The sequence below is a fragment of the Oncorhynchus gorbuscha genome, linkage group LG09 (genome assembly GCF_021184085.1).
Source record: "Oncorhynchus gorbuscha isolate QuinsamMale2020 ecotype Even-year linkage group LG09, OgorEven_v1.0, whole genome shotgun sequence".
NCBI lineage: Eukaryota > Metazoa > Chordata > Actinopteri > Salmoniformes > Salmonidae > Oncorhynchus > Oncorhynchus gorbuscha.
This window is the reverse complement of record NC_060181.1, coordinates 99,003,236-99,019,774: the sequence shown is the minus strand read 5'-3', so window position 1 is coordinate 99,019,774 and position 16,539 is coordinate 99,003,236. Positions and strand designations below refer to the sequence as shown.

At 44.3% G+C, this 16,539-nt stretch overlaps 1 protein-coding gene across 4 annotated transcripts in view; it reads right to left on the bottom strand.

Annotated features, from left to right (window-relative positions):
• LOC124044312 (abl interactor 2-like) overlaps positions 1-16,169 on the bottom strand; it is an 80,249-nt gene extending 64,080 nt beyond the window's left edge. For all 4 annotated transcript variants that reach the window (XM_046363968.1, XM_046363971.1, XM_046363969.1 and 1 more), the window contains exon 1: positions 15,881-16,169. In XM_046363968.1, the coding sequence (XP_046219924.1) occupies positions 15,881-15,997 (117 nt within the window). In that variant the 5' untranslated portion in view covers positions 15,998-16,169. The remainder of the gene's footprint in view (positions 1-15,880) is intronic.
• Positions 16,170-16,539: the final 370 nt, after the last annotated feature.

Here is a 16,539-nt window from a genome sequence, read left to right as displayed (position 1 = left end):
ATACAGCCTGGAATGGAACTGGGGCCTTAGAACCAGGGCCTTAGACCGCTGGGATACAGCCTGGAATGGAACCGGGGCCTTAGAACCGGGGCCTTAGACCGCTGGGATACAGCCTGGAATGGAACCGGGGCCTTAGAACCAGGGCCTTAGACCGCTGGGATACAGCCTGGAATGGAACCGGGGCCTTAGAACCAGGGCCTTAGACCGCTGGGATACAGCCTGGAATGGAACCGGGGCCTTAGAACCGGGGCCTTAGACCGCTGGGATACAGCCTGGAATGGAACCGGGGCCTTAGAACCAGGGCCTTAGACCGCTGTGATACAGCCTGGAGTGGAACCGGGGCCTTAGAACCGGGGCCTTAGACCGCTGGGATACAGCCTGGAATGGAACCGGGGCCTTAGAACCGGGGCCTTAGACCGCTGGGATACAGCCTGGAATGGAACCGGGGCCTTAGAACCGGGGCCTTAGACCGCTGGGATACAGCCTGGAATGGAACCGGGGCCTTAGAACCAGGGCCTTAGACCGCTGGGATACAGCCTGGAATGGAACCGGGGCCTTAGACCGCTGTGATGCAGCCTGGAATGGAACAGGGCCTTAGAACCAGGGCTGGTGATACAGCCTGGAATGGAACCGGGGCCTTAGAACCAGGGCCTTAGACCGCTGGTATACAGCCTGGAGTGGAACCGGGGCCTTAGACCGCTGGGATACAGCCTGGAGTGGAACCGGGGCCTTAGAACCAGGGCCTTAGACCGCTGGGATGCAGCCTGGAGTGGAACCGGGGCCTTAGAACTGGGGCCTTAGAACCAGGGCCTTAGAACCAAGGCCTTAGACCGCTGGGCCACTCGGGGTCCCAACAGACAGGCAATCCAGCCCAAAGTTATACATATATAGTTAGGAGCTACCTAATGTCATTTTTGGTGCGTACACATTTACAAAAATAATATAAACAAGAGACATTGTGCAAACAAACAGAGTTGACTCATGCTTGTCTGAAGGAAGAATGGTGTCTGTGTGGAGTCTAGTGTCCCTAGGGCAACGGGCCTTCCTGCTCGGAGAAGAGGGGGGAGGAGCAGACATGCCGAGAACTAACAAAAAGAAAGATAGCAGTGGCAGCTGTACAGAGAACTCATCCAATTGGCTTTGACTTCTCAAACATGGCAGAAAGCTGCCCCCCCGTCGTCACCTTCATTCGGCCACTTACTAAGGTAACTAGAAAGTTAACCTTTGGGGTTGCCTTAAATTAAGAATTCTGCGTTTTTCACGCAGCAAAAAAAATGGATAAAACGCATAACAAATATCTTGTGCTCTAAAATGTTTCTTATTGTAATTACTTCTCAGCATCAGACTACTTTTGTGCTTCAGTTGCACTTCTCCACTGAAATGACAATTCATGAGGAGGTATTCTATCAGCAGACATCGTTCAGAATGATGTGGAGCTACTATTCTTTGGTGTAGCCAGCCTACTGTTCTCCTGTAGCCAGCCTACTATTCTTTGGTGTAGCCAGCCTACTATTCTCCTGTAGCCAGTCTACTATTCTCCTGTAGCCAGTCTACTATTCTCCTGTAGCCAGTCTACTATTCTCCTGTAGCCAGTCTACTATTCTCCTGTAGCCAGCCTACTATTCTCCTGTAGCCAGCCTACTATTCTCCTGTAGCCAGCCTACTATTCTCTGGTGTAGCCAGCCAGCCTACTATTCTCCTGTAGCCAGCCTACTATTCTCTGGTGTAGCCAGCCAGCCTACTATTCTCTGGTGTAGCCAGCCAGCCTACTATTCTCTGGTGTAGCCAGCCAGCCTACTATTCTCTGGTGTAGCCAGCCAGCCTACTATTCTCTGGTGTAGCCAGCCAGCCTACTATTCTCTGGTGTAGCCAGCCAGCCTACTATTCTCTGGTGTAGCCAGCCAGCCTACTATTCTCTGGTGTAGCCAGCCAGCCTACTATTCTCTGGTGTAGCCAGCCTACTATTCTCTGGTGTAGCCAGCCTACTATTCTCTGGTGTAGCCAGCCTACTATTCTCTGGTGTAGCCAGCCTACTATTCTCTGGTGTAGCCAGCCTACTATTCTCTGGTGTAGCCAGCCAGCCTACTGTTCTCTGGTGTAGCCAGCCAGCCTACTATTCTCTGGTGTAGCCAGCCAGCCTACTATTCTCTGGTGTAGCCAGCCAGCCTACTGTTCTCTGGTGTAGCCAGCCAGCCTACTATTCTCTGGTGTAGCCAGCCAGCCTACTATTCTCTGGTGTAGCCAGCCTACTATTCTCTGGTGTAGCCAGCCTACTATTCTCTGGTGTAGCCAGCCTACTATTCTCTGGTGTAGCCAGCCAGCCTACTGTTCTCTGGTGTAGCCAGCCTACTGTTCTCTGGTGTAGCCAGCCTACTATTCTCTGGTGTAGCCAGCCAGCCTACTGTTCTCTGGTGTAGCCAGCCAGCCTACTATTCTCTGGTGTAGCCAGCCAGCCTACTGTTCTCTGGTGTAGCCAGCCAGCCAGCCTACTATTCTCTGGTGTAGCCAGCCAGCCTACTATTCTCTGGTGTAGCCAGCCAGCCAGCCTACTATTCTCTGGTGTAGCCAGCCAGCCTACTGTTCTCTGGTGTAGCCAGCCAGCCTACTGTTCTCTGGTGTAGCCAGTCTACTTTTTAATTTATTTATCTTTATTTAACATTGACGGCCTACCGGGGCAGAACGACAGATTTTTACCTTGTCAGCTCAGGGATTCGATCAAGAAACCTTTCGGTTACTGGCCCAACGCTCTAACCACTAGGCTACCTGCCACCTCTAACCACTAGGCTACCTGCCACCTCTAACCACTAGGCTACCTGCCACCTCTAACCACTAGGCTACCTGCCACCTCTAACCACTAGGCTACCTGCCACCTCTAACCACTAGGCTACCTGCCACCTCTAACCACTAGGCTACCTGCCACCTCTAACCACTAGGCTACCTGCCACCTCTAACCACTAGGCTACCTGCCACCTCTAACCACTAGGCTACCTGCCACCTCTAACCACTAGGCTACCTGCCACCTACAGACTAACCACTAGGCTACCTGCCACAGTCTAACCATTAGGCTACCTGCCACCTGCACTCTAACCACAAGGCTACCTGCCAAAATAAACCACAGGAAATAAAGAACCTGTTTTATCTCCAAACCACAAGGCTACCTGCCATTTCTAACCATTAAAATGCTACCTGAAAAATCATCCACTAGGCTACCAAATACCACCTCTAACCACTAGGCTATGCCGCCCAAGCCTAGCATGTGAGCTAATGAGGGAGTCTACACTGAGGTTACACAACCATCGACTAACCACTACACTACCTAGACCACCGACTAACCACTAGACCACCGACTCACTACACTACAGTAGACCACCGACTCACTACACTACAGTAGACCACGAGGCACTACACTACACAGACTAACCACTACACTAGACCACCGACTCACTACAGTCTAACCATTAGGCTACCTAGACCACCGACTGCACTCTAACCATTAGGCTACCTGACCACCTCTGCACTCTAACCATTAGACCACCGACTCACTACACTACAGTAGACCATTAGGCTCACTACACTACAGTAGACCAGACTAACCACTAAAGACCACCAACTCACTACAGTCTAACCATTAGGCTACCTGACCACCTCTGCACTCTAGACCATTGACTCACTACTAGACCTGCCACCTCTAGACCTCTAACCACTAGGCTACCTAGACCACGACTCTGCACACTAGACCATCGACTCACTACACTAGACCACCTAACCATTAGGCTACCTAGACCACCTCTGCACTACACTAACCACAAGGATACCTGTAAAATAAAGTGACAGGTGAAATAAAGAATCTGTTTTATCTCCAAACAGTAGACAAGTTGGTTGCAGGTATTTACTAGACCAGATATTAAAATGTATTGGAAAATCATCCTACAGTAGCTATTTCCAAATACCCTACAGTAGACCATCGCCACAAGCCTAGCATGTGAGCTAATGAGGGAGTCTACACTGAGGTTACACAACCATCGACTTGACTCACTACACTACAGTAGACCACCGACTCACTACACTAGACCACCGACTCACTACACTACAGTAGACCACCGACTCACTACACTACAGTAGACCATCGATTCACTACACTACAGTAGACCACCGACTCACTACACTAGACCACCGACTCACTACACTACAGTAGACCATCGACTCACTACAGTAGACCATCGACTCACTACAGTAGACCACCGACTCACTCACTACAGTAGACCATTGACTCACTCACTACAGTAGACCACCGACTCACTACACTACAGTAGACCACCGACTCACTACACTACAGTAGACCACCGACTCACTACACTACAGTAGACCACCGACTCACTACACTAGACCACCGACTCACTACACTAGACCATCGACTCACTACACTACAGTAGACCATCGACTCACTCACTACAGTAGACCATCGACTCACTACACTACAGTAGACCATCGACTCACTACACTACAGTAGACCATCGACTCACTACACTACAGTAGACCATCGACTCACTACACTAGAGTAGACCGACTCACTACACTAGACCACCGACTCACTACACTAGACCATCGACTCACTACACTAGACCACCGACTCACTACACTAGACCATTGACTCACTACACTAGACCATCGACTCACTACACTAGACCATCGACTCACTACACTACAGTAGACCATCGACTCACTACACTACAGTAGACCATCGACTCACTACACTACAGTAGACCATCGACTCACTACACTACAGTAGACCATCGACTCACTACACTACAGTAGACCATCGACTCACTACACTACAGTAGACCATTGACTCACTACACTACAGTAGACCATTGACTCACTACACTACAGTAGACCATTGACTCACTACACTACAGTAGACCATTGACTCACTACACTACAGTAGACCATTGACTCACTACACTACAGTAGACCATTGACTCACTACACTACAGTAGACCATTGACTCACTACACTAGACCACCGACTCACTACAGTAGACCATCGACTCACTACACTACAGTAGACCATCGACTCACTACACTACAGTAGACCATCGACTCACTACACTACAGTAGACCATTGACTCACTACACTACAGTAGACCATCGACTCACTACACTACAGTAGACCATCGACTCACTACACTAGACCATCGACTCACTACACTACAGTAGACCATCGACTCACTACACTACAGTAGACCATCGACTCACTACACTACAGTAGACCATCGACTCACTACACTACAGTAGACCATCGACTCACTACACTACAGTAGACCATCGACTCACTACACTACAGTAGACCATCGACTCACTACACTACAGTAGACCATCGACTCCATACACTACACCATTGACTCACTACACTACACCATTGACTCACTACACTACACTAGGCCATTGACTCACTACACTACAGTAGACAACACAGGACCATCGACTCACTACACGGACAGTGAGACCCGATCAGGTCTCTCCACTACATGTAGACCATAGACTCACTACACTACAGTAGACCATCCTCCATCCAACCTGACAGGGCTTGAGACCATCGACTCACTACACTAGACCATGGGAGACCAAACTACACTAGACCATTGACTCAACATACCAGGTGTGTCTCACTATAGACCATCGACTCACTACCCAAGAAGACTGGAGGCTGTAGACCATCACTGCACTACACTAAGTAGACCATTCAACAAAGTAGACCATCTGAATAATTACACTACAGTAGAGGTTCTGAATAATACAGTAAATGTCATACACTTTTTAGACCATAAATTTGAATAAATAAAATCAAAAAATAAGTAGACCATTGTCATTATACACCATTGACTCACTACATGACACCATTCTGACTGTCACTACATGGGCCATTGACTGATGTCAGTAGACAACACAGGGGTGTTCTGATGTCATTATCAGGTCTTCCAGAGATGTTCGAAAATATTGTGAGCAAACCTCCCCATCCAACCTGACAGGGCTTCTGAGGATCTGCAGAGAAGAATGGGAGAAACTCAATTATGGGGTCTTGTGATGTCATTATGAAGACTGGAGGCTGTAATCACTGCCAAAGGTGCTTCAACAAAGTACTGAGTCTGAATAATTATGTAAAGTAAGGTTCTGAATAATAATGTAAATGTCATCCGTTTTTTTGTTTTATAAATTTGAATAAATAAAATAAAAAATAAGAATGTGCTTTGTCATTATGGGGTATTGTGATGTCATCATGAGGTGTTCTGATGTCATTATGGGGTATTGTGATGTCATTATGGGGTATTGTGATGTCATTATGGGGTGTTCTGATGTCATTATGGGGTATTGTGATGTCATTATGGGGTCTTGTGATGTCATTATGGGGTCTTGTGATGTCATTATGGGGTCTTGTGATGTCATTATGGGGTCTTGTGATGTCATTATGGGGTCTTGTGATGTCATTATGGGGTCTTGTGATGTCATTATGGGGTCTTGTGATGTCATTATGGGGTCTTGTGATGTCATTATGGGGTCTTGTGATGTCATTATGGGGTCTTGTGATGTCATTATGGGGTATTGTGATGTCATTATGGGGTCTTGTGATGTCATTATGGGGTCTTGTGATGTCATTATGGGGTCTTGTGATGTCATTATGGGGTATTGTGATGTCATTATGGGGTCTTGTGATGTCATTATGGGGTCTTGTGATGTCATTATGGGGTCTTGTGATGTCATTATGGGTTCTTGTGATGTCATTATGGGGTATTGTGATGTCATTATGGGGTATTGTGATGTCATTATGGGGTCTTGTGATGTCATTATGGGGTCTTGTGTGTAGATTGATAATTGTTTTGTTTTAATCCATGTTAGAATAAGGCTGTAACGTAACAACATTGGGAGAAGTCGAGGTGTCTGAATACTTTCTGAATGCAGTGGAGAGCATTATCAGGAAAAACGCTATCCTAGATTCTTAAACCACATTCAAAAAATACATCCAACTGTTGAAGGTCTGAGGTTTAAAAGCCTGCAGCCTAAACATTTAAGAGGGAGTTGGGGTGGGTCTGGAGAGGTTTTAGTCCCAAATGACTCCTTATTCCTGTTATACAGCACTGCTTTTAACAACAGTACTAATGGGAATAGGGTGCCATTTGGGACGCAGACAAGGCTTAGAGAAGAGTGAGGTCAGCTTAGAGAAGAGTGAGGACAGACAATCACAAACCAAACAAACTGTGTTTTTCAGTTATCAGCCCAAACCAGGCTAAAGTCTACCAGACTGCACTATCAGTACAAACCAGGCTAAAGTCTACCAGACTGTGTTTTTCAGCTATCAGCCCAAACCAGGCTAAAGTCTACCAGACTGTGTTTTTCAGTTATTAGCCCAAACCAGGCTAAAGTCTACCAGGCTAAAGTCTACCAGACTAAAGTCTATCAGTACAGGGTTACTGACTCATGGAGTCTCTTAGCAGTGTGTCATGACAATTATATATACTGAATCAGGGGAGGAAAATCAAAAATAAAACTAATGTTACCTCTGTTAATGTGATTGATGCTCCTAGTAGAATCTCAATCCTTGTGTACTCTCCCCTCACCTCCTTCTCAAAACCCACTGCAGGAGAAGGTCAGAGGGGAGGGACCTTTGGCTTTTTCAGCCAATGGGTTTTGATAAATTTGGTCCTAATAATTACAGTGGAATCTGAGTCAACAGCAATTTCAGAAAAATCCTCTGCAGTATCATCAACAGCAGACTCCAACATTTCCTCAGTGAAAACAATGTCCTGAGCAAATGTCAAACTGAATTATTATGAAAATAACGTACGACAGACCATGTATACAATCTGCACACCCTTATAGATGCAACCGATGTGAAATGGCTAGCTAGTTAGCGGGGTGCGAGCTAATAGCGTTTCAATTGGTGACGTCACTCGCTCTGAGACCTTGAAGTAGTTGTTCCCCGGGTTTTGTGGAGAGATGGGTAACGATGCTTCGTGGGTGTCAGTTGTTGATGTGTGCAGAGGGTCCCTGGTTCAAGCCCAGGTAGGGGTGAGGAGAGGGTCCCTGGTTCAAGCCCAGGTAGGGGTGAGGAGAGGGTCCCTGGTTCGAGCCCAGGTAGGGGTGAGGAGAGGGTCCCTGGTTCGAGCCCAGGTAGGGGTGAGGAGAGGGTCCCTGGTTCGAGCCCAGGTAGGGGTGAGGAGAGGGTCCCTGGTTCGAGCCCAGGTAGGGGTGAGGAGAGGGTCCCTGGTTCGAGCCCAGGTAGGGGTGAGGAGAGGGTCCCTGGTTCGAGCCCAGGTAGGGGTGAGAAGAGGGTCCCTGGTTCGAGCCCAGGTAGGGGTGAGGAGAGGGTCCCTGGTTCGAGCCCAGGTAGGGGTGAGGAGAGGGTCCCTGGTTAGAGCCCAGGTAGGGGTGAGGAGAGGGTCCCTGGTTAGAGCCCAGGTAGGGGTGAGGAGAGGGTCCCTGGTTAGAGCCCAGGTAGGGGTGAGTAGAGGGTCCCTGGTTCGAGCCCAGGTAGGGGTGAGGAGAGGGACGGAAGCTATACCGTTACATAGACAAACAAACAAAAGCAAAGTCTTAAAGTTTTGTGGATTTCAAGAAAGCTTGAGACTCAATTTGGCCTGAGGGTCTGCTATACAAATTGATGGAAAGTTGTTGGGGAAAAACACACGTCATCAGAAAATTAATGTACACAAACAAAAAGTGTGCTGTTGAAATTGGCATAAAACACACAGATGTCTTTCCTCTGGGTGAGATTTGGATGCAGCTTGAGCCCCACCCGCTTCCATAGATCAATGAATTAGAGAGGTCACTAGAACAGTCTGCAGCACCCGATCTCACCCTAACAGAATCTGAAGGGTCTTCTATGCCATCAAAAAGAACAGAAAAAACTCAACATCCCAATGAGGATCTGGCTAAAATGATTCAATCAGTTCCAGAACCCATTGCCCTCTATGGTTGTGTCATGACGTTGTCCTGTTGGGGGAGGTTTATGAACCCCCCCCCCCCATAAATACCTTTCCCTCTTTTTCTCTCCACTCTACAGAATGGACCCTTGGAAAGCCCTTTGTTAACATAGAGAGAGTAGTGTAACAGCAAAAGGTTGGGGAAAAGAAATTTAATTTTAGTTTTTAAAATGAGAGAATAGTTTTCATAAGTGAAATCAGTGGCCATTTCTGTATGAGCCTCCACGATCCAGGACTAAAACCAACCTCAGCGTGAGCTCTGGTTGAACGACTACAACCAAACTAAGTTAACATTGTGTTCCCGACGACGTGAGGCATGCTGTCCAAACGTTTAAAAGGGCGAATTTCAACATGGAGGTGATGATCGACACGCTGGAAGGATGAATTTGACTACACCAGCCAGAATATAGCATGAGCATAAAGTATGGCAACTTGAACTTTGAACTCTTATTCACTAAAGAAGTGATACATCCTAGACGTTGAGTTAGCAACAGCAGCTGGGCTACGAAAGGACGGGCAATCTCTTCAGAAAGACATGGTACTACAACGTAATCATTCTATCACAAGATGACAGACTACAACATATCCGCCCAGAAATATTCTTTAACCTCTTGAAGCTAGGGGGCACTATTTTTATGTTTGGAAAAATAACGTTCCCAAAATAAACGGCCTATTTCTCAGGACCAGATGCTAGAATATGCATATAATTGACAGATTAGGATAGAAAGCACTCTAAAGTTTCCAAAACTGTCAAAATATTGTCTGTGAGTATAACAGGACTGATATTGCAGGCAAAACACAGAGGAAAATTCAATCAGGAAGTAGCTTCTATTTTGAAAACTCCATAGCCTGCCTTTGTGCCATTTAAAGGGATATCAACCAGATTCCTTTTCCTATCGGTTCCTCAAGGTGTCAACAGTCTTTAGACATAGTTTCAGGCTTTTATTTTGAAAAATGAGCATGAAAGACAACATTGCGTCATTGTATGGCCGGGTGCCAGGAGCGTTTTGCTTGGCGCAACAGAGTTTGGGCAGCCATTGCCTTTCCCTCTCCTACTGAGAAAGACAGTTGCGGTTGATATATTATCGATTATATATTTGAAAAACAACCTGAGGGTTGATTATAAAAAACGTTTGACATGTTTCTGTGGACATTATGGATACTATTTGGAATTTGTCTGCGTTGTCGTGACCGCTCTTTCCTGTGGATTTCTGAACATAACGCGACAAACAAACGGACGTATTTTGGATATAAAAATAATCTTTATGGAACAAAAGGAACATTTGATGTGTAACTGGGAGTCTCGTGAGTGAAAACATCCGAAGATCATCAAAGGTAAACGATTAATTTGATTGCTTTTCTGATTTTCGTGACCAAGCTACTTGATGTTAGGTGTACAGAATGTTTTGTCAAGCGAACTTACACAAAAACTTGGATTGCTTTCGCGGTAAAGCATATTTTCAAAATCTGACACGACAGGTGGATTAACAAAAGGCTAAACTGTGTTTTGCTATATTTCACTTGTGATTTCATGAATATAAATATTTGTAGGAATATTATTTGAAAGTGACTCTATGCAATTCAGCGGTTGTTGATGATAACCGCTAAAGGGATGGGTAGCGTCAAGAAGTTAAAGGACAAGGGAGATCTCTGCTGGGCAACCCAGCCTTCCATCTTTGACCAATCTATCGAAGCGCAGCTCAGAGTAAATATATTTCTTGCATTTTCCTTTTCCGAATGGGCGGTTATTTAGAATGCATGAGATTCTGTATTTACGATAGCTTCATAAGGTCCGATAGAGACCCAATCCTTTTGTTCCTCAGTCTTCCCGCGTTTTTATTCAAACCCAACCCCCTTTCTTTGTGTAACCAGCCGTCATATCGGCTTCGTCGGCCAGGGACGTTTTCTTTTATAACAAAATTAGTAATCAATGTATGATCCATCCTGTGTATGTGTAAATCTGTGTGATTAGTTAGGTATTTAGTAAATAAATAATTAAACCAAATTTTGTATTGCTGATTCAACTTGTTGGCCAGGGTTCGTGAAGATAACCAAGAATTTTACGACGTTCAGATGAGACTGAATTAAGGTGACAATTAATAATTGACTGCTATTGATGTAAAAGATAACCAGGTCTTTAAGAGTTTATTCAGAAGACAAGGTGCCCCGACTCTCTAGTTAATTACATTTACACAATTAGTTTAAACAGGTAATATTAATTACAGAGAACTGATTTGATAAAATAGCATGTCATATATCACTTAATCCATTGTAAAGACAACAGTTGTAAGGTCTGGGGTAGAGGTCGACCGATTATGATTTTTAAACGCCGATACCGATTATTGGAGGACCAAAAAAAGCCGATACCAATTCATCTGCCGATTTCTTTCAATTTATTTATTTGTAATACTGACAATTACAACAATACTGAATGAACACTTATTTTAACTTAATATAAAATACATCAATAATATCAATTTAGCCTCAAATAAATAATGAAACGTTTAATTTGGTTTAAATAATAAATAAAAATAAAGTGTTGGAGAAGAAAGTAAAAGTAAAAGTGCAATATGTGCCATGAAAAAAGCAAACGTTTCAGTTCCTTGCTCAGAACATAAGAACATATGAAAGCTGGTGGTTCCTTTTAACATGAGTCTTCAATATTCCCAGGTAAGAAGTTTTAGGTTGTAGTTATTATAGGATTATTTCTCTCTATACGATTTTTATTTCATATTCCTTTGACTATTGGATGTTCTTATAGGCACATTAGTATTGCCAATGTAACAGTATAGCTTTCGTCCCTCTACTCGCTCCTACCTGGACTCGAACCAGGAACACAACGACAACAGCCACCCTCAAAGCAGCGTTACACATGCAGAGCAAGGGGAACAACAGAGCGAGTGACGTTTAAAACGCTAACTAGCTAGCTAGCCATTTCACATCGGTTACATCAGCCTAATCTCGGGAGTTGATAGGCTTGAAGTCATAAACAGCGCAATGCTTGAAGAATTGCAAAGAGCTGCTGGCAAACGCACGAAAGTGCTGTTTGAATTCATGCTTACGAGCCTGCTGCTGTCTACCATCGTTCAGTCAGACTGCTCTATCAAATCATAGACTTAATTATAACATGATAACACACAGAAATACGAGCCTTTGGTCATTAATATGGTCGAATCCGGAAACTATCATTTCGAAAAAACAAAACCGTTCCGTATTTTATCTAACGGGTGGCATCCATAAGTCTAAATATTGCTGTTACATTGCACAACCTTCAATGTTATGTCATAATTATGTACAATTCTGGCAAATTAATTACGGTCTTTGTTAGGAATAAATGGACTTCACACAGTTCGCAACGAGCCAGGTGGCCCAAACTGCTGCATATACCCTGACTGCTTGCACGGAACACAAGAGAGGTGACACAATTTCCATAGTTATAAGAAATTCATGTTAACAGGCAATATTAACTAAATATGCAGGTTTAAAAATATATACTTGTGTATTGATTTTAAAGAAAGGCGTTGATGTTTATGGTTAGGTACATTGGTGCAATGGCAGTGCTTTTTTCGCAAAATGCGCTTGTTACATCATCACCCGTTTGACGGAGTATGCTGTCATTCAATGATAAATTAACAGGCACCGCATTGATTATATGCAAAGCAGGACAAGCTAGATAAACTAGTATTATCATCAACCATGTGTAGTTAACTAGTGATTATGTTAAGATTGATTGTTTTTATAAGATAAGTTTAATGCTAGCTAGCAACTTACCTTGGCTTCTTGCTGCCCTCGCGAAACAGGTAGTCAGCCTTGCCAGTTAGAGCGTTGGACTAGTAACCGGAAGGTTGCAAAAACAAATCCCCGAGCTGACAAGGTAAAATTCTGTCGTTCTGCCCCTGAACAAGGCAGTTAACCCACCGTTCCTAGGCCGTCATTGAAAATAAGATTGTGTTCTTAACTGACTTTCCTACTTAAATAAAGGTGTAAAAAATATATATTTTTTTTAAATTAAAAATGATTATTATTTATTTGAATTTTTTATCGGCAAATCCCAAAATACAGATTGTTATGAAATTGGCCCTAATTAATCAGCCATTCCGATTAATCGGTCGACCTCTAGTCTGCGGTCCACTCACCAACCAAGAATTCATAAAATGGGACAAACACCCAATTGAGATTGCATACAGAATTCTGCAAAAAATATACTTGGGCTCCCGAGTGGCACAGTGGTCTAAGGCACTGCATCTCAGTGCTAGAGGCATCACTAGAGACACCCTGGTTCGATTCCAGGCTGTATCACAACCCACTGTGATTGGGAGTCCCATAGGGCAGCGCACAATTGGCCCAGCGTTGTCCGGGTTTGGCCGGGGTAAGGCCGTCATTGTAAATAAGAATTTGTTCTTAACTGACTTGCCTAGTTAAATAAAATAAACATATATGCTTTGTATACAACACAAAACCCCAAACAATCCATACCAAGCAGAATTAGGACTTTACCCACTAGTTAGCAAAATCCAAAAAAAGAGCTGTTAAATTCTACAACCAGCCCGATTCCAATATTCCACCACTGAACCCCTCAACTACTCGGAGATTAACCTAAAGAAGATGCCCCTCAGCCAGCTGGTTCTGGGGCTCTGTTCACAAACATACCCCACAGAGCCCCAGGACAGCAACACAATTAGACCCAACCAAATTATGAAAAAGTAAATACTACTTGACAGTGGAAAGAATCAGCCAAGAAAACAGATCAAACTAGAATGCTATTTGTCCCTAAACAGAGAGTACACAGAATACCTGACCACTGTGACTGACCCTAAACAGAGAGTACACAGAATACCTGACCACTGTGACTGACCCTAAACAGAGAGTACACAGAATACCTGACCACTGTGACTGACCCTAAACAGAGAGTACACAGAATACCTGACCACTGTGACTGACCCTAAACAGAGAGAACACAGAATACCTGACCACTGTGACTGACCCTAAACAGAGAGTACACAGAATACCTGACCACTGTGACTGACCCTAAACAGAGAGTACACAGAATACTGACCACTGTGACTGACCCTAAACAGAGAGTACACAGTGGCAGAATACCTGACCACTGTGACTGACCCTAAACAGAGAGTACACAGAATACCTGACCACTGTGACTGACACTAAACAGAGAGTACACAGAATACCTGACCACTGTGACTGACCCTAAACAGAGAATACACAGAATACCTGACCACTGTGACTGACCCTAAACAGAGAGTACACAGAATACCTGACCACTGTGACTGACCCTAAACAGAGAGTACACAGAATACCTGACCACTGTGACTGACCCTAAACAGAGAGTACACAGAATACCTGACCACTGTGACTGACCCTAAACAGAGAGTACACAGTGGCAGAATACCTGACCACTGTGACTGACCCTAAACAGAGAATACACAGAATACCTGACCACTATGACTGACCCTAAACAGAGAGTACACAGTGGCAGAATACCTGACTACTGTGACTGACCCAAAACAGAGAGTACACAGTGGCAGAATACCTGCCCACTGTGACTGACCCAAAATTAAGGAAAGCTTTGACTATGTACAGACTCAGTGAGCTTAGCCTTGCTATTGAGAAAGGCCGCCGTAGGCAGACCTGGCTCTCAAGAGAATAACTGGCTATGTGCTCACTGCCCATAAAATGAGGTGGAAACTGAGCTGCACTTCCTAACCTCCTGCCCAATGTATGACCATATTAGAGATACATATTTCCCCCAGATCACACAGATCCACTTCCTAACCTCCTGTCCAATGTATGACCATATTAGAGAGACATATTTCCCTCAGATTACAAAGAATTCAAAACTAAATCAAACATTGATAGGTGAAACACCACAGTGTGCCTCACAGCAGCAAGATGTGGTGCCTGTTTCCATGAAAACAGGGCAACCAGAGGAGCAAAAACAACATTGTAAATACCAAATATTTATCTGTTAATTTATCTTCTGTACTATTCATACAACGACTATTTGCACATTGCTAAAACACTGTACATAGCTGATAACACTTGAAATGTCTATATATATTTTTAGCTTTTTGAGCACAATATTTACTGTTAAAATCGAATGTTTTTTGTTGTTGAGGTTTCGTCATTCCACTTTTGCTTATTTCACTTTGGCAACACGTTTCCCTTTTGGATTGCAATAAGAGGAGAGAGGACGAGAGATCCCCCGGTGTGTGTGTGTGTGTGTGTGTGTGTGTGTGTGTGTGTGTGTGTGTGTGTGTGTGTGTGTGTGTGTGTGTGTGTGTGTGTGTGTGTGTGTGTGTGTGTGTGTGTGTGTGTGTGTGTGTGTGTGTGTGTGTGTGTGTGTGTGTGTGTGTGTGTGTGTGTGATGCTTCCATACAACGGTGTGATGTGAGAGGAATGTCCATAGACTGTGTGTGTAATATGACCGATTTGATCATACATCACCCGAATGCAGTTTATTCTGCGGCCAAATATCTCGCATCGGCGGACAAGATAATCAAAGTAACTAGACAGGATTAAATCTCTGTCGGAAATGATCTGGTTACTGTTGTATCTGTGAGTAGAGTGGTTTCTGCCGGCACCAACCTCCATTCACAAATACTTTCTATTGGACTCGCTACCCACGTCAACGTGTAAGCAATGCTGACAATACACACGTTATTGGTAGTACACATAACTAACATACTGCAATTATTAGCCAAGAGTAGCAACTACAGTAACACAATAAACAAGCAAACTGGTGTGGTAAACGAGCCTGGTCGAAACAGTGCGTCTGTCTGCGCTAAAGAGGAAAGAGGTCCACTACAGTAAACCCCGTTTAGCGGGTCATTTTCTGAGTTAAACAGCGCACATAACCGATAGTTTTATTATAAATCATATATTTACCTGCACATAGTTGCTTTCGCAGTAATCAGCAACTCTTTCGAGATTCGTAAAACTATCCAGTAACGCTCTCTGACCGGCTGGGATTTCTTCTTCCAAAAGCATTTGTAGCTCCGCCATCTTTACATCATTATTCTACACTGATGCGGTCCTGGACACAAGATCTCACCACTTGACCGAGTTCAGATTCTGACGGTTCTCCAAAAGTTTTGGGCACCCTGAGATGCGCCTCTTCTTCTTCTTCTTCTTCTTCTTCTTCTTCTTCTTCTTCTTCTTCTTCTTCTTCTTCTTCTTCTTCTTCTTCTTTGGAGTGTAACGGCGGTTGGCATCCAATATGGTTCATTATCGCCTCCAGCTGGACGAGAATATAAATATATTAAACTTTGTGATACAAAATAAGGGAAAACTACAAATAAATAACTGTATAAAAAAATATATAAAACACCCTTCCAACGAACCCTATACTCATTAAAAACCCACTACCACATTCCACTACCTTGACCCTGTCTGCTCCTGCACCATGTCAAGGGGTAAAGTGACGAGACAACAGGATATACTGTAGGTAGGAGTAAAGGATAGATAATAGACAGTAACAGCAGTATACTGTAGGTAGGGGTAAAGGATAGATAATAGACAGTAACAGCAGTATACTGTAGGTAGGG